The 27,861-nt window shown below is 39.1% G+C and overlaps 1 protein-coding gene across 8 annotated transcripts in view; it reads left to right on the top strand.

Moving 5' to 3' along the window:
* DCLK2 (doublecortin like kinase 2) overlaps nt 1-27,861 on the top strand; it is a 153,124-nt gene that overhangs the window by 69,562 nt on the left and 55,701 nt on the right. For 5 of the 8 annotated variants that reach the window (XR_006295273.1, XM_043567715.1, XM_043567706.1 and 2 more), the window contains exons 3-5: nt 23,805-23,907; nt 26,754-26,855; nt 27,744-27,794. Coding sequence is in view for 6 of the 8 variants with exons in the window: in XM_043567715.1 (XP_043423650.1) it covers nt 23,805-23,907; nt 26,754-26,855; nt 27,744-27,794 (256 nt within the window). In the remaining 2 variants the exon portion in view is untranslated. The remainder of the gene's footprint in view (nt 1-23,804; nt 23,908-26,753; nt 26,856-27,743; nt 27,795-27,861) is intronic. The other 3 variants (XR_006295278.1, XM_043567721.1, XM_043567729.1) reach the window with 1 other exon arrangement.

The following is a 27,861-nucleotide window of genomic DNA, read 5'->3' as shown; positions in this document are numbered from 1 at the left end:
GCCCTTTGTCATATTTATTCTGACATTTCTTTTTGGGTTTTATTTCAGTAAAGATCAAGATAACCTTCAGTTTTGCCTTGGAAATTAGGATATAATGTCTGTTTTCTAAGACAGTGGATCTTAGTCCCAGATGTATGTTAGGATCACCTGGGGTTGGGGGGGGGGGGGTGGCGAGGTGGCGGGGATTTTGAATCCTGTCGATGAAATACAGATGCCTGACCCCATACCCCAAAGAGCCGTGTTGGAAACCACTATGAGAAATACTCTTTTTAGTGTACACACTTTCTTTACCCCAGCCCCACCCCTAAATTAAAAGTCTATAACTCATAGCTAATCACAGCGATTCTAGATACCCTGTAGATTTATAGCTATTAATTAAAAGGCCATAAGAGTGTATACAGTTTAAAAGTATTTGAAATCTGGCTACAGCACATTTAGATTAACCATAACCTGTCTCTTTGGGTGGTAATGATTTATTTTGAGTTGCAATAACATTATATAGAGAAAACAAAATTTTTTTCCTGTCATTCTAAGATCCGATTGTTCTCTTTTAAAGATTTTGATCATACTGATTTCTGAAGACACTTGTGTGGTTTACATGAGTAATCTCTGATTTAGGAGATAAGAAATGGGTTCAGTCATCCTAAGAAAGCACGTTCTTCACTTTTAGGAAAAATTCCCTGAGGGAATGAATATTCCTTCTGTCTCTAATGATGGAATATACTTTCAGGAACTTCACAAAGTTCCTTGTTTAAGACACTTAACTTTTAACAAGTGTGGGTATGGGGTTTTGTAATTAAAGGAGAGTCATTGAGCTTTGAGTGTTTAATTCTGTGGTTTCTTCTGATCTTTGCCTTTAAGAGCATTAACACTATTTCTGTTCTATAGGTCTAGCAGCTGTTAGAAATACTGTGGATGTTTGCTGAAATTAGGTGGCAATTTTATATACAGTCACTGCTGATTGGGTTGCCCAGGATTGAGATTTTTTTTTTTTTTTTTTTTTTTTTTGGCTTCACACATAAAGGTGGCTAGATTGGGGAATTTGCTGCATATTGCTAACGATTGCTTCTAGAAGGGCAGCATGTTAGCCACAGTTACTGCCATAAGCAAGCTGCATGCTGTGTATTAGTTTGAACAAATGGTAAACATGTTATGGTTGAAATAGTGAGTGTTCCTTGGAAGAGAGAACCTATTTCAGAGAGGACATAAATTGACCTGTAAAAAAATGAGTGGAAGCCTTGAACCTTTGGATGTTGTATCTGAGTCTCTTGTTTAGAACCAATAAAAGGCGACCCTGAATCCTTTAGTTACATTTATGGTGTTATCTACGTTACTTTTAAGTGGCCTACCCAGCGTTTGAGTCTGGATTCTAATCATGGCAGAGAGTTCAGATGTTAATACCAATACAATATTTGTTTAAAAATCTCACCAAAGTTCCATTTGTTCCTTGCTTTCTTGTTTGCTTGTGAAATGGAGTGTTTCCCTGGTGTTTTATCCCCAAAGGGGTGAAGGTCTGGATGCCAACTTGTGTGAGGACTAAACACTTTCCTGTTTTTGTGTGTGTGACAAATGACTACCCAAGATGCAAATGTTAATGCATATTTTATCTGAGTTTGTAATTAAAGCACTGCTCCAAGCAGTGATTAAAAGTCCTCTCTGCTCGTGTAATCTTTGTGCACTGTCAAGAAGAGGTGGGCCCTCGCTGAGCTGATTGCTGGTCCTTTTCTGATTAGGAGACAACCCTCAAAGAGCAGTGCTTCTGACTTTTTTCAGATTCCCCTGAATGGCAGGAGCCTTGCCTCCTTTTCAGAGTTCTTGCTTGTCATAGGGATAAATGGTGGGCGGAACACTGCCTAATGATGACTGTGATCATGTAAAATAGCCTCTGATTAAAGAGTAGCTCTGTGGGCCTGCCTGGGTACATTATTCTCTTGGGAGGCACATTACTGGGGTGGGGTTGAGGGAATTCTCTTTCATATTCAGGAGATAAATTGCACTCATCAGAGGACTATTAGTTAAAGCAATTTAGTATGTGCTTTTCTCATTTCAAGGAAAAAAAATGCCCCCAAATTATCTATTTCACCTGGAGGGAAGAGAGACAGACATATAAACATCTCAGAAGTCTGGCATCAGGTCTGTGGACAGCAGCTCTTTGGGCCTTTGCAGGAGTTATTTCCTTGGCTTATGAAGGGCAGACTCTTCTTTGTGGCTACACATGTCACTATGAAGGAGCCTCCTTTCATGTATTTAATATTCATGGAAGGTTTCCTATAAAATTAAGAAGGTAGTTTGCTTCTGCCTTCTGACCTTGCACCAGTCTGCTAGTTATTTGTCAAATAAAACTATAGACTTCAGTTAATACCTATAGAATTTAACTTTCGAGACTTTAATACTTGAGTGGAAAAACTAGAAAAGCATTATACCTTGTGGTTTCCTCATCCTCTCAAAAAAGGGAAGGGGCTGTACTTCTGTGTGGTGCTACCATTAGATTGTTAGGACAGGAACCGAGATCCATACTTCTGGGTGTGTGGCAACTATTGGAGTCCTAAGTCTGTAATGGTCTTCCATTAATGGAAGCTTAGTTTCCATGTGTCCTTTTATGTAATCAGTTGGTGCTCTAGAAATGTCTAATCAACATTTCTCACTGATCAAGTGTAGATTTTTGTTTATTCTGTTGAGCTGATTACCAAGCCGAACTATTTATTTCCCCCAAGGTGACATTGCATCTGAAAGTCAAAGAGAAATGATCTGGTTTGATCTGGAGATGTGGTGTTTAAAAGGTGTTAGGAGCATCCTAGGGCTCAGTAAGAGCATGCTTGGCCATTACTACGCAAGGGTAGCAGAAGGGTCCACTTCTGCAAGTTGTTGCATTTGTGTTGGTCAGGTTTCACTTTTGTTGTTTTTCTTCTCAGCTTTTTGGCTTAAGGCAAAGACTCTTGGCTCCTGTGTGCTGGCTTCCCCCAGGTGAAGAGTGCTAATTCTTATGGGAGAGACTTTTCATCTGCCATAAGTAGGATCTTTACTTTTGGAAAATTACTAAAATATTTCCAACATAAAAATTAATTTCTAAAAATTCCTGCATAAGACTGAAGAACACTATCATTCATTAAGGGATGCTAGCAGAGTTTTGTCAGAATTAGAAAATAAATTGTGTGGAACATACTTTTACTACGAATTGATTTGTTACTTATCTTAAATTCAATTTTAACTAGATGTCTTGTGTTTTATCTGGCAACCCTTGTTGCAGGTAATGTTGGAAGAAAATTAGAGAAAAGAAATAACTCTGCTTATATCTGGAGGGGGGAAAGGAGGAAATCAATAAAAATGTTTTCTGACAACTGCAGTTGTGAGAAAAGTTGACCTCAGTTCAGTGTATCTGAAACTAGAGTTTTTCAAAGTTAGGCTAGAATGAGAAGGAAATGGGTAGAAAATACACAGACTGTAGGAGAGGAATGGATCATAGAAGACTAAGATGTTCCCTCTCATATTGGGAAGTGAAAAATTGTATATTACAGTGGAAGGGTTCTTTATAGATTACTTAATCTTGGTATCTTCTTTCCTTCTAGAAGGAACTTGGAGCTGAAATACTAAGAGGCTGTTACCTGACCACATTTTCATCATCATGTAGAGGCAGAACCTTGGCTTTGACATACCATAAGTTTAGAACTGATCGAACAAAATCATGTACTTTTGATGATGGAGACATCTAAAGAGAGCTTTCATGTGTAAAAGTGATTGTTACAGAAATTGAAACAGCAGTTACCCACTTTTAGTAACTACACTGTCCCTTCTACAGTAGCTAGGTTCACAATGTTCTCAGCATGTATTTCTGATTTATTTGGACTCTTGTAGGTAGCATCCCAGTTTACCCTGCCTATAAACTAAGGGAATTTGGGTTTAGTGATTTCATTGGTAACTTCTAACTCTAGGACTCAAAAATCTGTATTGTCTGAATGCCTCATAAAGAATTTACAGTCCTGTTGATATGACATACCCATATAAAATAGAGATCAGGGGTGTCTGGGTGGCTCAGTTGATTGAGTGTCTGACTTCGGCTCAAGCCATGATCTCACGGTTCATGAATTTGGGGCTCACTGCTATCAGTGCAGAGCCTGCTTGGGATCCTCTGTCCCCCTTTCTTTCTGCCCCTCCCCACTTATGCTCTCTTTCTCAAAAATAAATAAAACAACAGAGCACCTGGGTGGCTTAGTCGGTTAAGTGTCTGACTTTGGCTCAGGTTATGATCTCACAGTTCGTGGGTTTGAGCCCCATGTCATACTCCACGCTGATAGCACAGAGCCTGCTTAGTATTCTCTCTCTCCCTCTCTCTCTGCCCCTCCCCTGCTTGCTCTCTCTCTGTCTCTCTCAAAATAAATAAAATTAAAAATTAAAAAAAAATTTTAAAAATAAAACATTTTAAAAATAAAATATAGATCATTATAACATTAGTCAAAAAATAATCTTAGTTAAGTTAAATGAAAATTTAATATGTTTGATGTAGAAAGTAATGTTATCAGGGGTAAAGAAAGGGATAGCAGTATTTAACTGAAGTGAAACTTCCTAAAGAATAGAAGTTGATCTCAACCTTGAGAGGGCAGAAGGGTTTGAAAACTGGGGTTGCAGGGAGGGCAGGTAGGAAAAAAGCCTATAAAAAGGTACAGAAGTAAAAATGATTATGGAATGTTCTAGAAGACCAGACTGGCTATAGCATATAATTCATGCTTGGAAATAGTGTCAGCATTACCACAATCTCCATTGTCCTGTCCCTTCTTGTCCCCAGTTTCTCTACCATTGGAATTGAACCCCTCACTCTGGCTAGTCTGGCCTGCTTATTTCACCTCATAAGAAAGCCTTTCAGACTCATCTTGGATCTGACTGGATAGAAGATAAATTGGCAAACGAGTCCATTTTGTAATGGGCTAAATTATTTCACTTTTCACAGGGTATATATCTTCTTTCCTGCTTAAAGAGATGACCATTCATTTGTTACTCCTAGTTGTTGTTCCTCCAGTAGCAAGCCTTGTGCCTTGTAGTGGTAGGTGTTCAGAAACATAATGTGTTCCGAGTTGTTTTGTTCTATATGCTTGAAGACCTGGCTCGACTTCACAGATAGTGGGAAAGAAATGTGAATGCTCTTTGATGAAAGGGGTCTTCTCTTTTTCATTTCTTTTAATCCCCTCTGTGCTTGATGTAGTGCCAGGACCGTGTAGCATGGCGAATATATGTGGGGAGACATGCTCATGTGTGACTGGCAGGAATCTACAGATCATGTGTTCCAAGCCCCTAGTTTCATGAGTAAAAGAACTAATGGTTAATAAATAAGTTTTATGAGTAAAAGAACTAATGTTTAATAAATTTCTTAAGGTGAACAAAAAAAGTTTAGTAGGTGTTAGAATCCAGGTCTCCTCTCTCTAGTGAGTGTTCTTTTTTTTAGGATGCCTTGTTCTTTCTCGTCTTCACTAGACAGTACAAGAAAAGTTAGCTGGATTCAGGATGTTTCATTACCTGTCTCTCTATGGCATGCCTGTCTCCATTTCCGGTTTTAGGAGTAAAGTAGAAAGGGCCCCTCGGAGTAAGGGTACCTGGCTTCTTCCTAACCCTGCAACTGCATTTGTATCTTAAAGAATTCACTTACCAGCTTCTGTTTCCACATCTGTAAAATGGGGTGGACTTGGGGTTTAGTGCCACATAAATTGCTATGTCCCTTGTAGGTACATCCAATAATTCAGCAGTAGCCCTGGATTATATTAACTTTTTGAGAATTTAAGAATGTTCTGTCCTCTTCCTTCCCACAGCATTTGCCCCACGTAGAAGAGTGTAAGCATGTGTAGGAGTGAGGAGAGGGGAAAGGAGTTGGGGAGATGGCTCTGGGCTCTATTGTGTATAACAGACCTTCTGGTTTCCACTCGCCTGTCCTTCATTCTCTAGGTAGCACAGGGTGAAAAAACCAACCAACTCAACAGGATGAATCTTTTTGGTGTCTGATGCTCTATCTTCAGTTCGTTTGTGGTCCATTTCGTTTGGTGTCTCAATGTCTGTGAAGCATGATAACACAAAGAACAAAAAGACAGGCTCTTCCAGAGAGTTGCCAGTGATGGAACAAAGGTTCCGAGGCATTGTGTAAGGAAACCATGGCAGTGCCCCCTGGTGAGGGAAAGAAATGTGCCCTCTTCACCTCTTCTTAAGTGCTGAGCCTAGCCAGAGGACATGTTTTTTTCTAGAAGGCAAAGCCTTACACTTTTGGCAGCAGCGCTGAAATAGAAAAATTGAGCTTGACCTATTTCCGTAGCAGTGCGAGCCTCACATTGTCCTCTCAGGCAGTATGAAAATCCTTGAACTGGGAAACTGACAGCTGCAATCAGACACTTGCATTGAGGGAAACATCATGAATTTTAATAGGAGTGCTGCTTCTGGGTGAGGTTGGGAGGGGAAAGAGAGCCAAGCCAATTCAAACAAAAGGAGCAGAAGGGGGTTTGCTACATGTACAGCTCATGGCAGTGATGAGAGTCATATTCAAATTATTTATCCCACAATGATGTTGATGATTTAAGAGGGAAGGATTGCCGAACTCTTGTGAAGTGGAAAGGGTTATGAATCTTCCGCGATTATTAATCCCACTGTACTGAAGGCAAGGAAGGTGGGTATATCAAAACATGACTTGTTAACAGTAGCCGTCCTCAAACACTGCACTTCAGTACCCGGGAAACGAGCCCCGGGAACCACATTGGCCACTACATAGACGATAGTGCTTCCCTCAAGGACACACCGGACAAGCGCAGACGTGTGTGTGTGTGTGTGTGTGTGCACGCGCACCCACAGAGCCACTTTCAAGTTGTCTTTCCTATCAGCCCTCTTGCATGGCAAGAGGTGCATGGCATTTCCTATTCTGAGTAGCCCTCAGCATCCTGTTTGTCCTGGGGTGGAAGGATTGGAGTTGGTGCCCGTTGTCAGACCTCTTCATGAAGAGGCTGCTTATTGGCCTCGGTATCTCCAGGGTGGTCTCTCAAGGAGAAGAGAATGTGGAAAGACTACTTCTTTTAGAACAAGGTCCCATGCCACACCCATACCCAGTCATGTTTGTTAGAAGCTGAGGACCGCGTTTGTGAATTAATGCAATCATGAGCCACTTTGTTCTTAGTTGTTTATATGGCCATGCTTCGTTTTAGAAGGGGGACCTGAGTGTTTATTAAAATAGAAACCTAATCATTTCAGAACCCCATTCTTCTGAATAAATCAAGAAATAATGTGTGTGTGGTTTTTTTAAGTGTGAATACAGCACTTAAAAAAATATGCTGCAGACTTTGTTCATCAGATTCCTCTGTTGGTTGAGACTATTTAGCCTGTAAGGGTCTTTCAGCCAAAGACTGTTACCCAAGACAGCACTGGCTGACATTCTGAATACTTTTTGGGAAGTACTGAAGAAAATCACCACACACTAAACAGGAACGGCAACTGCCATTTCAAGATGTGGTATTAAGGATAGAACTAATTTCTTGGTTTATGAGCTAGTCCTTCTGGAGCTGGAGGAGAGTGAGATGAGTATGTCTGTGCTGGGGAATTGGGACTCAAGCCAGACTAAGGCAGAACATGTCAGAAATGGAGACAAGGAACAGGGCTGTCCTTTACTAGGCTGTGAAGGAGGAATTCATCCTTTGTCCCCTGCCAGGGTTTATCACCAACTGGTGGAGGTGGTGGCAAGGACTTTGTGAGCCATTTGGCCTGAACCTCACATTTATGAAGGATTCATATTTATTCTTTAAAAATTATCACCTAATGGGGGCACCTGGGTGGCTCAGGCAGTTAAGCATCTAACTCTTGATTTTAACTCAGGTTATGAGCTCTGGAACTGTGAGATCAAGCCCCACAGCATGGAGCCCTCTTGGGATTCTCTTTCCTCCTGTCTCTCTCTCCGACTCTCCCTCTCAGAAATTAAGTTCATTCATTTATTTAAATGAACTTAAAAAAATTACTACCTAATGAATTGATGTAGTTGTTGTAATTTCTATGCATTTAAATAATTTTTTGCACTATGTGTAGAACATATCATGATGACGATAACCCCCTTCAGCATTTCTTCTTGTTTTAGGAAGGTGAAGTGGAGTTCCTGCCTCTCAACATGGGGGAGAAACCCTTTCCGTCTTCAGCTCCTTCCCTATTCTTCAAGCATGTCCTTCCTGTCCATAGTGCTCCTGATATGAGCTCTACATGGGTCCCATTTATCTTTATCCTTGCTGTAAGCTGGAGTATTCCTTTTAAGTTATTTAAATTGCTAGTGACAAACCCACTTTTGTGGTAGAAGATAGGTGGATGGGGCATATTGTGATAACCTTTACTTACATTTGGGATCCTGCTTGTGTTCAGATCCTTACTGCTATGCTGACCTGCCTCCATTTCTCCGTCTCACGTCTGTTTTCTGCCTAAGCCCTTTGATTCTCCATAGCCATGTCTCTGCATATGCTGGTAGTAAAAGCTACCCCCTGTGAATCTAATACTTTGAGTCACTGAACCTGGAGTCCCCTTCTCTGTGCTATTCATCCATTCATTCATGGGTAAATATTCCCTGAGTATTCTACACTCAGGCACAGTGCAGGGTGCTCTGGCTACAGTATGGCAAAAGGTGAACACAGTCTCTAGGTGCTGGATGTTTTTTTTCCCCATCCTCCTCAGCTGCTACAAACTCGTGCTGACCTAGGTTCCCTAAACCTCCATCTTGATATTCCTTCTGGTTTTCCTCACCTGCTTAGGTTCCCAAGTTAACCTTGCCACATCGCAAGAATCCAAGGGTAACTTCTGTTCATACTGATGGGGGAAATAATGTACTAAAACGTCTTCCTGGAGGGAAACTGAGAGGCTCCAAGGTTATTGTAAGGCAGGGTACTTACTAGTCACTCAGGTGCCATGATGGATTGGAAAATATCCAAGAAGGAAGGAGGCTCTTCTTTTCAGGCTAAATAACAGCCTCCTTGTTGGGAAGGGAATAATCAATCCCAGCTGGAGCAAAGAGACCACGTTCCCTTTGCTTTTCCATTCAAATCTAATCTAATGACATGAGTTTCTGACATGAGTAGCATTCTTGCCCAGACTTGTGGCCCCAGGGAGGGGATGGTTATTCAAGACAGCTGGCTCCCTAAGCAAGGCATATAACTTGATGATAAATGCTTACAGACAACTTCCCTTACTTGCTGATTCCAGTCTCAGTTTAATTGACACCCCTGGAGATTTGCAAAAAATAAATAGATGTTTCTTTGAAAGAATATTATTTCTCTGGATGCAAGAAAAAGATAAGAAATTGTGCATGCATACAGTTCATCAGTATTTTCCAGCTTATGGAATTCTTTAGGGAGGGATTCCTTTTATGCATTCCCTATGAAACAGAAGTTTCCTGTGCCTTTAAAACCTGTCTTGTGTTATAGTGTAGAATAAATCTGACCTGTGATTTTGTTTTTTTTTTTCTTTAGCTTTGTCTTTTGAAAGGAACCATTTCTATGAATTAGTAATTTGAAGTCACCTTGTAGATTTTTCTTCTGAAAGCTTACATGTAGCTAAATTCAAGTTGTAGTAATTTAAAAATTGTTTGTTTTTTCCAGGGTTTATACTCCTTTGGGTCAAGAAACCCTTCTTTGGAGTTTCTAAATCCTAAATTTCTAGAGTTTCTAGATCCTAAATCTCTAGACCTAGATGTCAAGCATTTCTTGTACATTCCTTTCTCATAATTGGAGATGAAGTGTTGTGGGCAAAGAAAGAATTGACTCATACATCTTTTCTGCCATCTGAGAACTTGGGCACTATAATGGTTATAATATCTACACTAAAATGAATATTCTGAGAAAACAGACATTTATTTGAAAGAATTTGGAAGTATTGAGGGTATGCAGAATTTCTTTGCAGTTTATCAAAAAGACTAATGTTAATGATAAAAAAAATCTTATAAATCGAATTTTAGGACTGGATCAGTGAGTTGAAAAAGGGAATAAGAAGCACTAAGACCTGGTGAGGTTTCAAAATCAAAGCTAGGCAAAAGACAAATTGTTTCACACCTTATATAAGTTACAAGTTGTATCACACCTTATATAAAAATTTAAAGACATACTGAACAATATTTTTGGTTGTCTGTGGATATATTCATCTATAAAATAAGGGCAAAAAACATGGCTTAGAAGGGCCCATGATAAATAACTTGACAGTATTTTCCTGAGGTGGCATAGACGTAAGGTAAGAAGGGAGGGAGCAGTGAGGCTTGGGGACCAGAAACAAAAGAGATTTTAACTTTATAATGTTTTATTTGCAGATATTAAAGGGATCTCAGGCAAGCATGACGTAATAACTTTTGTTAACTCTGGAAGCTGGGCATTATTTGCTATAGTCTTTGGTCTGGTCCTAGATTACTTAAATATATAAAATTACCTTGAAATGGAACCTCAAAAAAGACTTTTTATACCTTTATTCTTAAGTTCCACATAAATCAGAGTAGCGGTGCACAATCAATAGATATAATCCTCTCTGGGTATTTGCATATTTACAGTGAGTCTTGATGAACACATAAATCTCAACTGCTGAGCTCTCTTGTTCTGAATTCTCCTAAACTAAGTACTGTTCTAACAATTTGCAAATCAGTTATGTATATGTTAGTGTAACAAGTTTTGGCTGTGTTTCAGGAACAGGTGCCTTTTAAACAGGAAAATCTAATTGTGGTATTTGCCTCAGCCAATATCACTTTCATTTAAAAAATGTTGTCATAAATAATTCGAATGGATGGCATGCTTTCCGTTTCTCAATAGCCACAGGCATGTAACTTATTCAGAGGATTTCTTTGGCCTGGAAGCGAGACTTTTCATTTGCTAAGAAGCTTGCACTGGGAAAAAATGTTCTCATTGCTTTTCATGTAGGATTTATGTTGGTTTGAAAATGAAAATTTTGAGTCCTTGTCATGTGAAAAGAGATGCAGCTGTAGAAACCAAAATCTTATGTCTTCTGCAGCATAGAACTGCCCCACTTATTTTGGACTCAGGTCTGGTCAACTCACCAGGCTGGACCCAACAGCTTAAAACTAGGAAATATGTAAAGGGAAGTTTGGGCACAGTGTGAAATTAGGGCACAAAGCCTCTAGCACTTACCCAGTTTCCTAAACCTAATCTCTCCCTCAGCCCACTGATGTTAAATGCAGCAAACTAGAAGTAGGCAGGGGGACTGCTGAAAGGGAAATTGGGTGGTCTTTTTAATTACACAAGTGAAAGTTCAGAGCATAATGGCAAGGAAGGAGGAAAATAATTTTATTAAGATGAAAGCAACATAAAAAGTGGACATGATTCCTTAAAAAATTTTTTAATAGGGATCATTTTCCTACAAACGTAAATAGCCCTACTATATTACAGCATAGTGATGGATGGTGTTTGTAGTCATAGTGCTGAGTGGTTGGTTTTTCCAGAACGAGTCTAGAATTTACTGACCAAGTTTTTCCACACCATCTTAACTAATGGATCTCTTTGTTTTGATTCCAAAGGTCTTAACTACCTGGATGCACTCACCATTTGCTGAACTGATGCCATGAGGGTGGACTAATCTGATGGTGGATTTTTATATGCAGAGACTAAATTTCTGGAAAATATTGCAGGTTTTGCCTTTATGTTAAAAATTTAAAGGTCATAATATTTGTTAATACATGTTTATACCCTTAGCATGTCCAGTCTGGCAGCAAATGGAGTCCTGTTCTAAAACCATATGATTCTAACTTGTGCTTATAATTTGTTTTTAGAGAGTTGGCCAATTCTTTTGAAGTTATCAATTTCAGGACATACTCAGTATTCCCTAAATAACAGAAAGTTGGCCTGAACTTTTATGGACCTTATGACATTACTTAGAAATTGATCCTTAAAAAGAAAGATAAATCCTAAACATAAGTTTACATGCTTGCCATTCATTTACTTCATAAAAGTAAGACCTAGAAAAGTGGTCTGGTTATTTGGATTTTGGCATGTATAAAAGCTCTCCTGACTCATCTCCGTAAGCTCTCTTACGTTGTTTTCCATAAATTGTAGATCATGCTGTGACACAGTGTGTGGTCAGGTACAAAGAGTCACACAGGCAGAGGTCAGACTCAGCTCCTTCTCCTCTGCTTGTTTGACCTTGAGCCAGTTACTTACCCTCTTTGAGCCTTTGTTTTCTTTTTGTTGAAAATGGTAATCCCGTGCCTACTTAAGGTTGTTCTGGGGGTTTAATGAAATTCATGTGTAGATGAGACTCACTGTGTAGAGTATATAGAATTAGATGTTTCATACTTGTTCCCCACTCCTTTCTGTTGGAAACAGAAAAATTTGAATTAGAAAATTGCCACCGTTGGGGCCTCTGGGTGGTTCAGTCGGTTGAGCATCCGACCTGGCTCAGGTCATGATCTTGTGATTCATGAATTCGAGCCCTGCATAGGGCTTGCTGCTGTCTGCAGAGTCTGCTTCAGATGTGTTCGTTCTCTCTCTCTCTCTCTCTCTCTCTCTCTCTCTCTCTCTCGTATAAATAAACATTAATGAAAAAATTTCCTCCTTTTACTTTGGGTCTCAGTTTCCCCTTCTGTAACGCCTGTGGTTTGATATCCGTGTTTATTATTTGAAGATGGTAGAATCCTGGAGAGTGTGGACTCTGGTTCCAGTCACATCTGCTTGCAAATGTGCAGCTCCAGCTTGCCCAGGATTTGAGGATAGCTCATAATGGTTGCCATAATAGGTTTCCTCTGACTTCCTTACCTGAATTCTTTTAAATTCTTGTGGCAGCCTCCTTCCAGTGTCGGAAAGCCCTAGAGTGTATTGGAAACTTTTTTCCTGTAGGAATTAACACTGGGATCCTCGGTGGGGGCAGTCAGAGGATCAGCTTAAAAATTACCTCATTTCTAGGAAGAGTGATCATTGTCTCTCCTCCAGAATACATTTGGTAGCCAAATAGCTATGAATTTTTCAAGATATTTTTATCCTGCTAACAGAGGTATTTCCTGAAACCAAATCTTTGATCTCAAGATTCTGTGATTAGTTGTGATTGGTGAATAGCCATTATTATGAAGAGGCCCCACTGGGAAAGGAAAGGTTAGGTCCAGTATTTTTTTTAATGGAAACAAACTAAATGTCGGGAGTTGTCTGTAGATGTAGTTGAGAAGCCCTTTACTGTCAAGTACTGTCTTCTCTTAGCTTCAGTTCTGTTTCCATGGCAACCACAGGGTCTCTAGTGCCTGGCTGAATGGTTTTACAGGAAGCTGAAAAACATTGCTATTCTAAGTAGCTTTCTTTTTACTGTACAAAGGGATCCTTCCCTTACTGTAGGCTAGCCAACATTTACTGGGAACAAAGGAGACTATTTATGCGGATTGTATTCTGGGTAGAGGGTAAAGAAATGGGGAGACCCCAGTCCCTGCTTACTGACTTGTGAATTCATTTTTGTGGTGGTTGTTCTTAGCATTTTGGAAGATCCAAATAATTTACCTTTTCTTTATTTCAGATATGGGTTTTCCTGTTTATGTTAAGCAGAATTTATATTCTAAGTATAGAACTGGTTTTAAAAAAACAAAAGGTGGTGGTGTGTGGCTGGGATAATATTAGTTATGGTGAATTTATAGCTTTCAAATATCTATGAAGGCAGTGTATTTAACAACAAAAAGTGCCCCATGCTAGCAATAGACACAGAAAGATAATGGCTTGGCAGTTATTAGGTTTATCCTTTATTGTATGTTAAAATTATCATTTGGATTTTCTTTACATATTAAAAAAAACCTGTGTTTCCATTTGTTTACATGGTAGAAAAATTATATATGGTAGAAATGTCTTTGGGGGTTCAAAATTAAATGCAGTTCCTTTCTGGCAATTTATGACTTGTGCTCATTTCTTAGGAAAGAAATCAAGGGTATCAGTGCAGTTCCATTAAAAGCTGATATAATATTAATTTCAAATATAAGCCACTTCCTCGACTTCTTTTCTGAGCTCTTTCAAATTCTCTTTAGAAGTAAGTTAGAAAAAAAATTTTTTTTGTTTACTCTTTAGTAGAGACAGCCTTTTAAAACTGCACTCTGATAATGAAAGCCTTTAATTTTAACAGATGTGGACCTTTGTTCCTAATCTTGCTCTGTGTCTTTCATACACACAGTTAAAATTAAAGACAATCTATAGAAAATTCCAATGCGTGTTTTATATGCCTGGTGTTCATCATCCTTGTGCTGCCAGGCCAGGTCCAAGGACCCAGAGTGGGATCCCACAGGATCAGCCAAGAGGGTCCCTGTCTGTACGCAGAGTAGAAGAAATCAAACACGAGCCAGCAAAAGGTGAAAGCAGAGTTTATTGAAGGTACAGAGAGAGTGCAGGTACAGAGCATTTGGGAGACTCAGGAAAGGAGGGAGTCTTGTCTTTGCTTGGGGCTGAGGGTTTTTATTGAGGATCATGGTCTGATGTATGTGTTCTCTTAGGCATCCTGGAATTGGTAGTTAGAACAAAGATAAAGACCCAGGTGTCACTCCTGGGAGCCAGGGGGTCTTGGCATTGAGATATTTAGTGCCAGTGATCTGGAATATGGACATGATGGCTTCTTAGTCCTTAGATGTTGTCTGTTGTGCTGGAAGACTCCAAAGAAATCATTAACTCCTTACCCCTTACAAGGAGGATATACATTAAGGCATGTGTGTGGCAGGGGGTGCAGATCCTAGCAAGAATAGAAACAGGAAGGGAAGCAAAGAGCAGAGTTTCATGGAGACCCTGAGTTTCCCTGTCTCAACCCCATTTCTTCTATGAAATGTAGTTCTTGTTCTGCAAGATGAGTATTTCATGGGAGCTGAGATTTTTGACCCGGACTGTATTTAGATAAGTTAATGCCAGTTTAAACTACTCCTTTACTGAGACCTAATGATGTTTCTTTTGCATTTTTATCTTATCAGGTCTTGGAAATTTTCAATAAAATAGTTTGGGAAAGTATCTCAAGAGACCCTTATTTAATACATCCTCAAGTCTGACTAGCACCAAATGGCAGATTTAATAGCAAATTGCTTTGCTTTAAATGTCCTCTACCAGATGGTTGCAGTAGTAGGTTTCATAAGTAATTTTTCTCAGGTAACCCTGAAATAATGATGTAAGGAATGCACTTTTTGAAAGAACTTGCATGATCTAAAATGAGTTTTTAAAAATTATTTTAAGGTATCTAGAGCCAAAATTTGATGAAGTATTTGCTGATGTTGGGGGAGATCATCAAGACGTGACTACTGGTTGACCTGTGAGTGGGATGTGGGTGGTCAGAGGCTCCATACCCTTTCCCCTGTTCTTGGAATGTGGGTTCTGCTTGTCTTCTGCACTCCCAGGGGCTGCTCCAAAGACATAGCTTTGAGATTATGTGCGTTGAGAATATCTGCATGATATACGTGACTGAATCCAGTTAAGACTTCTATGTGAACTTTGAAGGTTTGACAGGCAAATGTGGGGATCCAGTTGTCTTGCTGCCACCCAAGACAAGTTTCGTGTGTAAGCTGCCTTTGCTGGTTAAAACTGACATCTACCAACCTGGAGTTGTCTGCCTCTTTGTTTTTTTCCTGACCACTAAACAAGGGGCCAGTTTCAGATTTCATCCGGGACAATCTCAAGAAGGTTTTGAACCAACAGCTGAATATTTTCTTTCTTTCTTTTTTGTTTTTGTTTTTGTTTTTTGTTTTTTGTTTTTTGTTTTTAGTTTATTTATTTTGAGAGAGAACACAAGGCGGGAAGGGGAAGAGAGAAGGAGACACAGAATCTGAATCAGGCTCCACGCCATCAGCACAGAGCCAGATGCAGTGCTTGAACTCAGGAACTGTGAGATCATGACCTAAGCTGAGATCAAGAGTTGGATACTTAACCAACTGTGCCACCCAGGTGCCCCCTTAAAAAATAAATAAATAAAATAATGTTTATTTTTGAGAGAGAGCACACAAGCAGGGAAGGGGCAGAGAGAGGGAGAGAGAGAATCCCAAGTAGGCCACTGTCAACACAGAGCCCAACACAAGGCTTGATCTCAGAAACCATGAGATGATGATGACCTGAGTTGAAGTCAGACACTCAACAGACTGAGCCCTCCAGGCACCCCTGAATATTTTCTTTAGAGTTATAGGATTTGACTGGTGTATTCAAAGAGGTTATAGATTATCTTGGCATAGAAAGCCAATATCATAAATCTGGGAACAAGGACTACCTTGCATGATAATGAGTTGATAGAGATTGATTGAAGGAGTGTGGAGCCTCTAGAGAAGGGCTATTTGGAGGAAATGGGATTCAGGTCATTTCATTAATTCAACAGAAATGTACTGAATGAACCTTTTATATTAGATGTTTTGTACTGTGCTGGAATTATAGCACAAGTAAACAAGACTGTGTCCCTAAATGTATGGAGCTCACAGTCTGGTGAGAGGTCCAGACACAAAACCAGGCAATTACTTCAATGATAATATCTATGTTGGGTGAATTACAGAGTCCTAAGGGTACACCTGGATTTGTAAGGAGCAACAGATTTCTTTGAAGATTTCTTTGAGGATGTATGAAGCTGAAACAGAAATCCCAGTGGACGTTGCTATTTACCCATTTAAAATAGGGTTCCTTTTTTTCTGCACTTAACTTTTTGGACACAGTCTCCTAAGCTTTTCTTAGAAACTAAAATATTTGGATTTTACAATTTTATAGTAAGAAGAGATCCTATAGAAATCCAACCTGTTTTACCACCAGCACCTTTGTAACTCTGGAAAGGAGAAGAAATGCAAGATTTCCAAAGTGTGCCAATGGGTCAGGATAAATAGACCTCCTCTCATTCATAATGTGAGTGAGTGTTCAGGGAAGATTACATCTCTGTATCCTCTACCTTTTTTCTTTTAAGGAAAGGTTTTATTCTCCTAATACATGCATCGTATCTTTGTCAGACCTCAAGCCCTTGTATCTGCTTCTATCTCCTTTAACAAAGGAGAACAAATAGGGAAATAAAAAAAAATAGTTGAATCTGTTAGTCTATGTAATCTATTAAGAACTAGCACTAAAATTATGGCTGCTACCCAGTCACCCTGACCTAATTAATCTGTCTCCTAAAGGATAGGAAAAATTACTGTTTTTAAATGGCCCACATTCCTTTGGAAAGCTTAGATATGCTCCCATAGATATATTATTTCTCAGTTGGATGTTTCCCCATTAGATCCTGCTGATTGCTTTAATTTTGTACCTTAGCAGAAACATCACTTCCCCCTGGTTTATGTAGCTTCTTTCATGAGCCACATACCATCTATTATTCCTGAAGAGCTTCTTGCATTGAAAAATTTAGAAGCAGACAGTAAGAGGTCTTCTAAACTGATACACTTTCCTCACCCTTGTTAAGAATGATTCTCAGATGTTATTCGTCGTATTGATATGTTCTTTTCAGAGTCGCATTTAGTGACACAGCCAATAACTCAATGTTAAATCCCAGTTTTTAAAATTTATGATAAAAGGAATAAGACCACCACAGGTAAAGAACAAGAAATATGTTGAAAAACATAAAAGAATTATGTAAGTGTTCAAATATATGAAATATTCTCAAGGCATTGGGTATTTTATTTTATGAGATGTTCTTTTTGTGCTTCTTTATTCCTGTAACTGTCAGGGTGCTCTTCCATTATAGTATTGTCTTATTGTAACATTTTGAACAGTAATTTGAATGATAATTGTTACTTTTCTTGTCCATTTCTACCAGTAGACTGCATGCCTCTTGGCTTTTGTTTATGCCTGGCATATTATAGTACTTGGTTAATGTTAGACTGAATGTACAGTGATAAATTAATGTGATTCCCATTGATGAGAAATACCATTTTTCATCATTGATGAGAAATTTATTTTAGCTTAAATCCGACCCTGGCATTTTGTCAGATATTTCACTTTGAAAAGTATTGACTGAGTTTGGGACACTACTAGGAACAATTAAATATGTAGTCCATATGCTTGTAAAATGTAAGCATGGGCAAATAATGACTGTATTATATGGAGGCTTAGCATTACACAAATATAATTTTAGCATAAAATTGGAATGATATGCTCACAGTCTCTTTTCCTCTGCATTATCTAAAAATGTTGACCTTGGGGTGCCTGGGTGTCTCGGTTGGTTGATTACCTGACCCTGGATTTCAATTCAGGTCATGATCCCAGGGTGATGGGATCAAGCCCTGCATGGGGCTCCAATTAGAGCCAAAAAAATTCAGATATCCTTTTTTTTCATTAAGATATCTTAAACTCCCAGAAATTACATACAGAAATGTGGTTCATGTAATGTACATATACACACATGTATACATATACTGGTGAAATATTTATAAATATGTTTATATGTACATATTAAAGAATAGTTTCTACCATCAGTCTACTGGAATAAGAGGAGCACTTGGGCGGCTCAGTAAGTTAAATGTCCAACTCCTGATTTCCATTCAGGTCATGATCTCACAGTTAGTGAGATCAAGTCCCCCATCTGGCTCTGTGCTGACAGCATGGAGCCTCTTTGGGATTCTCTCACCCACTCTCTCTCTCTCTCCCTTCCCCTGCACTCTTTCATGCAGTTGCTCTCTCTCAAAATAAACTTAAAAGTTTATTTTTAATGTTTATTTATATTGAGAGAGAGAGGGGCGCCTCGGTGGCGTAGTCGGTTAAGCGTCCAACTTCAGCCAGGTCATGATCTCGCGGTCCGTGGGTTCGAGCCCCACGTCAGGCTCTGGGCTGATGGCTCGGAGCCTGGAGCCTGTTTCCGATTCTGTGTCTCCCTCCCTCTCTGCCCCTCCCCTGTTCATGCTCTGTCTCTCTCTGTCCCAAAAACAAAAATAAATAAACGTTGAGAGAGAGAGAACATGTGTGAGTGGGGAAGGTGCAAAGAGGGAGGGAGAGCATCCCAAGCAGGCTCTGCTCTGTCAGGCCAGAGCCCAACAGAGGACTTGATCCCGCGAACTATGAGATCATGACCTGAGCCAAAATCAAGAGTTGGATGCTTAACCAGCTGAGCCACCCAGGAGCCCCACAAAATAAACTAAAAAAACAAACAAACAGTATTTGAGGCCATGAATGAATGAAAATGAAGAAATAACCACTGCTTTCACATGTGATCACATTTAGTCTTTAAAGATGAGATGAAATTGGTATCTTGCTGAAGGTTTCTGCATGTTAAAAAAAAAAAAAAAAAAAAGGAGGAGGTGAGGTGGTCAGGTCCAGGCTCAGCAGTGTAATGATACAAAAGCTTATCCTCAGCAAATGCTTCCTGTGTTTTTAGTTAACACCATAAGTTGAGTTTCCTCTACAGTGAAAGTGAAAACAACTGAAACCTGCTCATTCTCCTTCTACGGATGTTAGTTTTGGTTTACTCATCAACTTCTCTGCTGGTGTTCTCTTACTAGTGAGATTTAACTTTACGGTTTTGTTGATCATAGTAGTGACAGTCCAAACAGTCCATATCTATATTGTGAAAAATGTGAACAGAGACTTGTATTTTTTTAGAGGTGGGGAAGAGGGAGGGAGGGAGAAAGTGGGGAGACAGGCAGAGGAGAGAGAGAATCTTGTCCCATGACCTTGGGATCATGACCTGAACTGAAATCAAGAGTCAGACCTTGACTGACTGAGCCCCTCAGGTGCCCATGGAGACTTGTATTTTAAATCAGCAGCAGTAGAGGGAGAGAATATTCTCATTCATTCCTTATTTACTTATTATCAGTGCAGTCTATCATCTGTGTTTATATCAATTTTCTTCTCTTGACTAGTCAGATACAACCCCATGAAATTGTAAGAATTCCAGCTTTAAAGGTTGTGATTTTTCTAAAACAATATATGGACTGGATAACTTCTTTTGTTTCAGAACCAAGAGTTTCTGTCATGCAGACTGTGGGGTCGTAAGTGGACCCTTAATGCTGCTTGAAGGCCATCATTGTTTCCCTCTTGGGACAGTGCACCACATTATTCGGGTGTGATGGGGAGCTGGTAGGCAGAGGGTTTAGGGTCAGGACCCGGATGGGGGCAGGGCTCCTCTCTTAGTTAGAGACACTACACTGTACAGTTTCTTTAAATAAGAGCCTTTGCTGAGGACATAGCAAATCCGACCTGTTCCTTTCCCCTTTCAGAGTAGAGGCAACAGGTATTCATTAAACTAATAACGAGTAATTCCCCACAATCCCAGATTGCAACTTTACACCTTTTCTTCCTCCTCAAACCTGCTGTGCATCCTCTCTCAGCCTCACTTTCAGGTGATGACTTTGTTTCAGTTTTCTCGGTGAAGTAGGAAGCAATCAGGAAATGTGCGCCAGCCCCACCATGTGTTCCCGCCTAGCAGCATCCACCTGGATTCCTTTGCTGGGAAGACTGACCATGGTCTCATGCAAGGTCATTCCCTTCTGCACTCTGTTCCCATCCCCTCTCTCTTACAAAGGGACACACCTCCAGCAGGTCTCTCCTTTCTTTCTTGTGCCACCATCTTTCTCCTGCCTACTAGATCCTTTCAATAGCATAGTATTGTGTTATTTCTCTCATCTTAAAAAGCACGTTCAGGGATGCCTGGGTGGCTTACTCAGTTGAGTGTCCAACTCTTGATTTTGACTCTGGTTATGATCTCACGGTCTTGAGATTGAGCCCCTGCTTTGGGCTCTACACTGGGTGTGGAGCCTGCTTGAGATTCTCTTTTTCTGTTTCTCTCTGTCTCTCTCAACCCCTCTCCCTCTTATTCTCATTCTCTTTCTTAAAAAATTAGAAAAAAAAATTCTGCTAACCACAGACTCTACTTCCTCCTTCTGCTAATCTTCCCATTTTTTCCAGTCCGAGCTCCTTGTAAGAGTTGTCTATATCCATGTATCCAGTTCTTCTGCTATTGTTTTTTTCAAGAAAAATGTTTAATTTTTTATTTTGAGAGAGCACAAGCAGGCGAGAGAGGCAGAAGGAGACAGAGGAATCTCAGGCAGGCTCCACACTCCACACAGAACCCAACAGGGGGGGCTGGATTTCATGACCATGAGATCATGACCTGAGCCAGAATCAAGAGTTGGACACTTAACCATGTGAGCACCCAGACGACCCTCTGCTATTCTTTTTTAAAGGTGCTGCAATTAGACCTTCTCTTTAACCATTCCACTAAAACTAGTTTTCATCTTTAAGAGCCCACCAATCTCTGTGTTGCTGTTTTGGTGGTCACTTCGCAAGGTTCATCTTACTTAGCTGTTGGTAACATTGACACAGGTGATTCCTCTCTCCTCCCTCATCCTTGAAACACTTTCTTGACTTGTTGTCCAGCATACTACTGACTCTTGTTTTTCTTCCTCCCATTCTGGCTGCTCCTTCTCAATATTCTTTGCTGGTTTTGCTTCTTCTGTTTGACCTTATAATGTTACTGTGCTTCAGAGCTCAGGCTTTAGATCTTTTCCTTAGGTGAATTCATTGCCATAATCTCAAGATTTTAAATACCATCCATATGCTGGTGAGTCCCAAATTTCTACCTCCAGCCCTTATCTCCCCCGTGAAATTCAGATTTGTGTATGTCTAACTTTCTGCCCACCACCTCCACCTGGATGTTTAATAACCATTTGACATTTAATGTTCCAAATCTGAATTCATGAGCACCCTCTCCACCACGAAACTTGTCCATTATCTTGTATTCTCTCCTATTACAGTTAATGACAATCCCAACTTCTTAGTGGCTCAAACCAAAAACCCTGAGCTATCATATTCTCTCTTCTTTCATATCCCCTTATCCAAGGGGTAGTGTAGCCCCTTCTCACTACCTCCACTCCCAACACTTTTGCACAAACCATTCTCATCTCTTGCCTGATGTAGCAATAGCCTCCAACTATGCTGTCTATGCTTGCCCTTTTACGGTCTAGTCTGAGCATGGTGTCATCCTCTTAAAAGGGAAGTCATGTGATGGTCCTCTGCTCTGAAGCCTCCAATGGTTTTATGTCTCAGAGTAAAGCAGAGCCCTTACCAATGGCTGAAAGGGCCCCATGTCATCTGATCTGTGTCCCCTTACTTCTCTGATCCACTCTTCCCCCTCTTTTACTGTATGCCGGGACTTTTCTTGTGAATGTGCCAAGTGTGATCTCTCCACAGGGTCTTTGCATATTCTGTGCTGTCTGCCTAGATCACTTTTCCCACGTGCTTGTTCCTTGGTCTCTTTTAATATTGTGTTCAAATGTAACCTTTGCCCGAGGCCTTCCCCAACCACCCTATTTAGTTTTGCAACACCCATCCATGCATTTACTGTTCTCCTTCTTTGCTTTATCTTTCTTCATAGCACTTACTGCCTTTTGATATTGCATAAATTTACTTACATGTTTTTATTGTGTTTCTTTTCACACTTGCTTTGGAAGGACAGATATTTTTGTCTCTTGTTATTTCTTTACTAATGTTTCTATAGCATCTAGAATGGTGCCTGGCACATCATAAATGCTCAAAACAAATTTAATACTCTAGGAGGTATGTCGTGTCCTGAGTCAAAATACATGTTTGTTTAAACCAGTTGTGTCACTTATTCATTTCATAACGACCATTCCTTGAGAGTAGTATTTGAGGCAAATTGGAGCCTAATTGATAGTTATATAATTTGGTTAACTATTTAACCAAATGTGCATTCATTGCCTGGAAACTGAGCCAAAGGGAGGCAGGCATCTCTTGGAAACCATGTTTGGGAAAGCCAAACTTAACACTGACAGGTGAAATCATTAGAAGATTGATTAGGAAGATCTAAATAATATAAAACCACTGTTTTGATCTCTTATAGTCCCTAGACTTGTTAAATACTTCTTTTCCATATAATAAGGAACTTAATGGTCTACTTTGGCGTTTATTCTAGTCAAATACCAACACATTTAGTACCGGATAAAATATTTCCTTGTAATAAAATCAATTGCTCAATCCTTCTAAGAACCCCACGAACTGTGAGATCTTGACCTGAGCCGAAGTTGGACACTTAACTGAGTCATCCAGGTGCCCCAGCAATGATTTTTTTTTTAACTTTATAATTATTACTGGGAAAAGAGTACTTTAAAAAAAAAAAGAGGACCTCATGTAGCCAGTTGAAAAACAGGTAAAAGTGGAACCTACGTATGTCCAAAGTCTAGGAGGATAGTTGTCCTCGACACTGGGATGAGCGGATGAATGTCCTCCCTGTGGGGGATCCAGTTTCTGTGGAATCTCAAAATGAGACAGTGTGTGTTGCGGGCCACGGAGTGAAAAAAGAATATGAAATTAAGACTATACATTTAGGCATAGGGCCTTATAAGGGCCCTGAAGCCTCCTCTGATGTTAATGATCATGTTGGTGATGGAGATGAGCATTTACACCTTGAGCACTATTCCAGGCAGTTTCCATACATTATTCCCCAAAACAACCTAAGGCACGCTGTACCAGAGATACAGAGAAGTCATGCCCAGGGTCACACAGCTGGGAAGTGGAGTTGTTAGAAGAATGACGAAGGGGAGAAATGAAGAAATTAAACTGAGAACAGAGACCTCCATCAACCTCAGCCTTGCCACCAGTTATTCAGGGAGACGTGAAAAACTTCACCTTGCGTGTATGTCCTCCACTTGACTTGTGAAACAGACATATTGATGCCAGCTCTGAACTCCTTGTTCTGTTGTTCTGAGGTCAGGGAAAGCGTGTGGAAATGCTTTGTGAAGAAGTAGAGTGCTTGGAAATGTAGTATGACATGAAATCGATTTTCATTCCAACTCAGTATTATAGGGGAGGCTATGAATTTTGCTGACTTTTTATTTTAGTTCTAAGGTTTCTAATTTACTTCTGATGTTTCTAATTTATTTCTTGGATGTGATTTTTTTTTTTTTTAATTTTTAGGTTACTTGTCTGCAAGACTTTTTTGGTGATGATGATGTTTTTATTGCTTGTGGACCTGAAAAATTCCGTTATGCCCAAGATGACTTTGTCCTGGATCACAGTGGTAAGGCAATTCTTTGTCTTGATAACTCTGAAATGGAGGCTTGGGGTGGTCTGGCATGTTGAAGAAAGGGGACATTGGCCGTATTCTTTTTGAACTAACGAAAGCATTTGCCTAGTTGTAAAAAACAAACAAAAAATTTAATTCAAGTACTTTTCAATTTTTAGCCATTTTAGTTCTCTTTTTACTGCATTCTTTTGTCTCTGGAATGGATTTCCTGCCCTGTTTCAGAACAGGGGCTGGCCCTGCCACCATAAATATATGGATTGTATTGAATCTGAAATGGTTAGTGATAGAATTTCCATGTGCATAATTGGATACGTAAAAGGATAATAACTAAATTGTTGATAATAATTGTCTCAGGTTCTTTTTTTTATCTCGTTCTGTTTGCAACTTAAAAAAAATAATGACATGCATTGTTCATATTTGCAGGAAAAAAATGAAGCTATTTTCATTGATACAATAAGAAAACCCCTTTCTCCAGAGTATGCAGTTTTCAACTTTTTAGCAATAACTCCAGTGAGTTCGAGTGTATTGATTCTGGAAAATTACTTTACCCTGTTGTCTTGAATTAATTTAAACCTATTACAGTAATACTAATTATTTTAGCTGAGAGTCAATTTCCTCTTTAAATGAAATCCTACAGACATAACATTTCCCATAGGAGAGGGATGTTAGAGATACACTCTTGAATTTCATGAATCGGAAAAGTTGGCTTTTCAAAAATTGGCTGATGGTATCCCCTTTCCAGTTGTAGTGATTCTGACCATCCAGAACTGGAGAAACATATTACCAAATAAATAGTGTGATCCATAAACTTGTTAAAATTTGAGATGATACATTTTGTCGTACTAAATTTCCTTGTGTAATTCTTTCTTGTTACGCTGTGTCAGTTACTTTGGGGATAATTTATCTACTTTGTGCTTGGGCCTCATTTATCTATACTTTTAAGAAGTGCAAGGAATGTCCTTTTGTATTATGTGTGCTAATACTTTCCCCTGTTCTCAGGGATGACTAAGGTTGACAAACTGTGTGTTTGCATTATCCTCTGTATTTTACATCTTCCTTGATTTTAGCTTAATTTCCCTTTCGTAATATTTCTTTCATATCAATATTAGTAAATTAGAAAGCTGAGACACTTTAATACATTATATATTTTAGGTTATAAAGTTAATTTGGGTAACAACAACAAAACACTTACTGAGCACGTACTATCTATGTAGCAGTCATTGTTCTCTGTGCTTTATGTGTATGTTATAAACTTCCGCAGCCAGTTTTATCATTCATAGTTTTTGTTGTTAGCTACTGATGACCTCCAATAGTGAAAGGTGGGTGAGAGCTACTAATTTCTTCCCTGGCCAGTTACTTAACCTTCTGCATACTGGGGGTAATTGGCTTTTTGATAAGATTTTGTGAGGGTTAAATGAGTTAATATAGGTAAAGCAGTTAGTGCCTGTAACAATTGCATACTATTATGTTACTGTTGTTGTAAATGTCATTATTGTATCACCACCATCAGGCCATAACATTAGACCTAATTCTGCCACTGTTGTATTTATTAGGGGGCAAAGTTGTTGTTGCTTTTAAAATCAGTTATTTTAATCTTAATTAAAGATTGTGTTTAATCTTAACAAAGTCCTAACTCTTTATCCTTTTAGGATTCTGACATCTTGCATTAAAGATTCAATAAAATGCTAATGTTGTCTTAGCCAAGTAACAAAATACTCCTTTGAAGAGCTGGCTTCGGGGATGGGCTTAGAGTCCTATAATGAGGGTGTAGCATTGAAGTTCTAGTTATTGGTTCTCTACATGTGCATTTGTGCTTATAAAAGAGTGGCAGTGCCTTTAAGGTGATTCTGACTAACACACACACCACTCCTTTCAACAGTGGAGTACTTTTTAACATCCGTAATGCTAATTAACTAAACTGAGGTTGCCACAGCCTCCTTCAGAGTAAGGTTTTGATTAGGGTCTTTCACATGCTAACTAGCCTCCCCTGGTGTGTATTTTCCTGATTAGTGTACTTCACATGTTAATTTATTGCCCCTGAGGTATAGATTTAAAACCAACCCACATTTTAATCTTACTGCATAAATTGAAGTATTTTAACATAAATTACAGACAATATGTTATCTAATCTAATCTTTATAACAAATTTAGGAAGCAGATTTTATTCTTATTCCAATCTCATAGGGGAAAAACCTGAAGCTTAGAACCTAACCTAGGTCCCCCAGTTAGCAAAATCAAATCCGTGAGTCATTCAAAATCTGCATGACTCCAAAACCCATGTTGTTAGTTATTCAAATTAGCAGTGATTATTTTAGCTGTAATTAGTTCTGGTACTCTAAATGCTATTTTATTGGGTAATTTATGGAAAAACCAAAGTTATTGTTTAAATTAGCTAGTTTCCTCATTTTTGATGCTCCATACTTAGGGAAAGTGGAAAAAGCAAGATGGTAAGGAGTTCCATACCCTTTAAAAATAAGATTATCAGAGTTGGGAGAGAATAATAAGATTGTAGCCTTTTACTCTCAATGCTACTGACGAAAAAAAGAAGTTGCACATGTTTGGATTAGGTTCTGTCTGTGTGATCAAGTTAGGACATTGGGATTTCTATGTTCATTAAGAACTCCACTGCAATGATGAGGTGTGGTCTACAAGATGTGTGCTTCACTAAGGATAACCTCAGGTGTACTTTTGGGACAGTTGCTCTGTATATTAACGTTGTTTAACAATAATAGGAAAACGATCCAGGAATGGTTCTAAGCAGTAGACTTATGTTCACGTGTGATCTTCCCTTGGTTAGTATCTCAACCAGACTTAATTAATGCACTTTCCTTCCTTTCTAGAATGCCGTGTCTTGAAGTCATCTTATTCTCGCTCCTCAGCTGTTAAGTATTCTGGATCTAAAAGCCCTGGGCCTTCCCGACGCAGCAAATCACCAGCCTCAGGTGGTTAATCATTCTCCTTTCAGTATTCTTTGATTATTATGAACTCCTAGTTTTTCCCATGTTTGTATGCAGCTTGGTTCTAAAACAACATATAGGTGACGTGACTTTTAGAATCAAACGTTTAAGTCTGTTTCTCAGAGTTGTCATAAATGTGCCAAGACACTTGTTTGTTTTGTCCTGACATATTTTCTTAAGAACAGTCATTATCTAGAATCTTCTCCTGGTATTTACTTAGAAGTGCTTCTTCACATTGTGCCCACTGCATACTATATTTTTAACTTTGTGCTATCTGATTGTGAATATTTTCTTCTCTTACTGGTTTAAAACATACATAGACACATCTAACACAGAAATGGATTTACTTGAAGAGTTTCACAGGTGTTTCCTTCTTTAAGCAATTAAATAGTAGCAAAGATTATTATTGGAATTAGTACTTATTTAAGAGTCAGATTTACCTGTAATTAATTTTCTTTCAGGTTCTAAACCTGTAGATTTGTCCCAATTTTGAATGCTTTGGTGCACTTTTTTAAAAGCTAAAAACATCTATCAAAAGCTTGATATATTCTATAAGATTTGTCTATAGTAATTATAAATGATTTTGTAATATCATTTACTATTAAAGAAGGGATTGTGAAAAACCCTGATTTTACGTATGGGAAATCTAGAACATTATGAAAGTAGTATCAATAAAAACTACCTCAAGCATCAGGTTCTTTATAAAAGACTGAGTTTTTTGAACATTATGCTTTTCACTGGTTCCCCTTCAGCACCCATCCCACTTGACTTAGGTCAGGTTGTTTTACCCTTTTTTTGTATATGTGTTCAGACCTGCTGAATAACTGCTCTCCTTACTGTCTCCTCCTCCTTGTATTCACTGAATGTGTACAGTTAAGAGGGGTGGCCATCACTCCAGTGCCTACTCTGCAGCCAGATCCCCAGGTGAGCCATGATTAGTATGGCTTTGTTGCTCTGCTGGGTTTTTTTCGTTTTTGTTTTTTGCCACATT

The sequence above is a fragment of the Prionailurus bengalensis genome, chromosome B1 (genome assembly GCF_016509475.1).
Source record: "Prionailurus bengalensis isolate Pbe53 chromosome B1, Fcat_Pben_1.1_paternal_pri, whole genome shotgun sequence".
NCBI classification, from domain to species: domain Eukaryota; kingdom Metazoa; phylum Chordata; class Mammalia; order Carnivora; family Felidae; genus Prionailurus; species Prionailurus bengalensis.
Note: the sequence above shows the minus strand (reverse complement) of the source record. Positions and strands in the feature narration are given on the sequence as shown.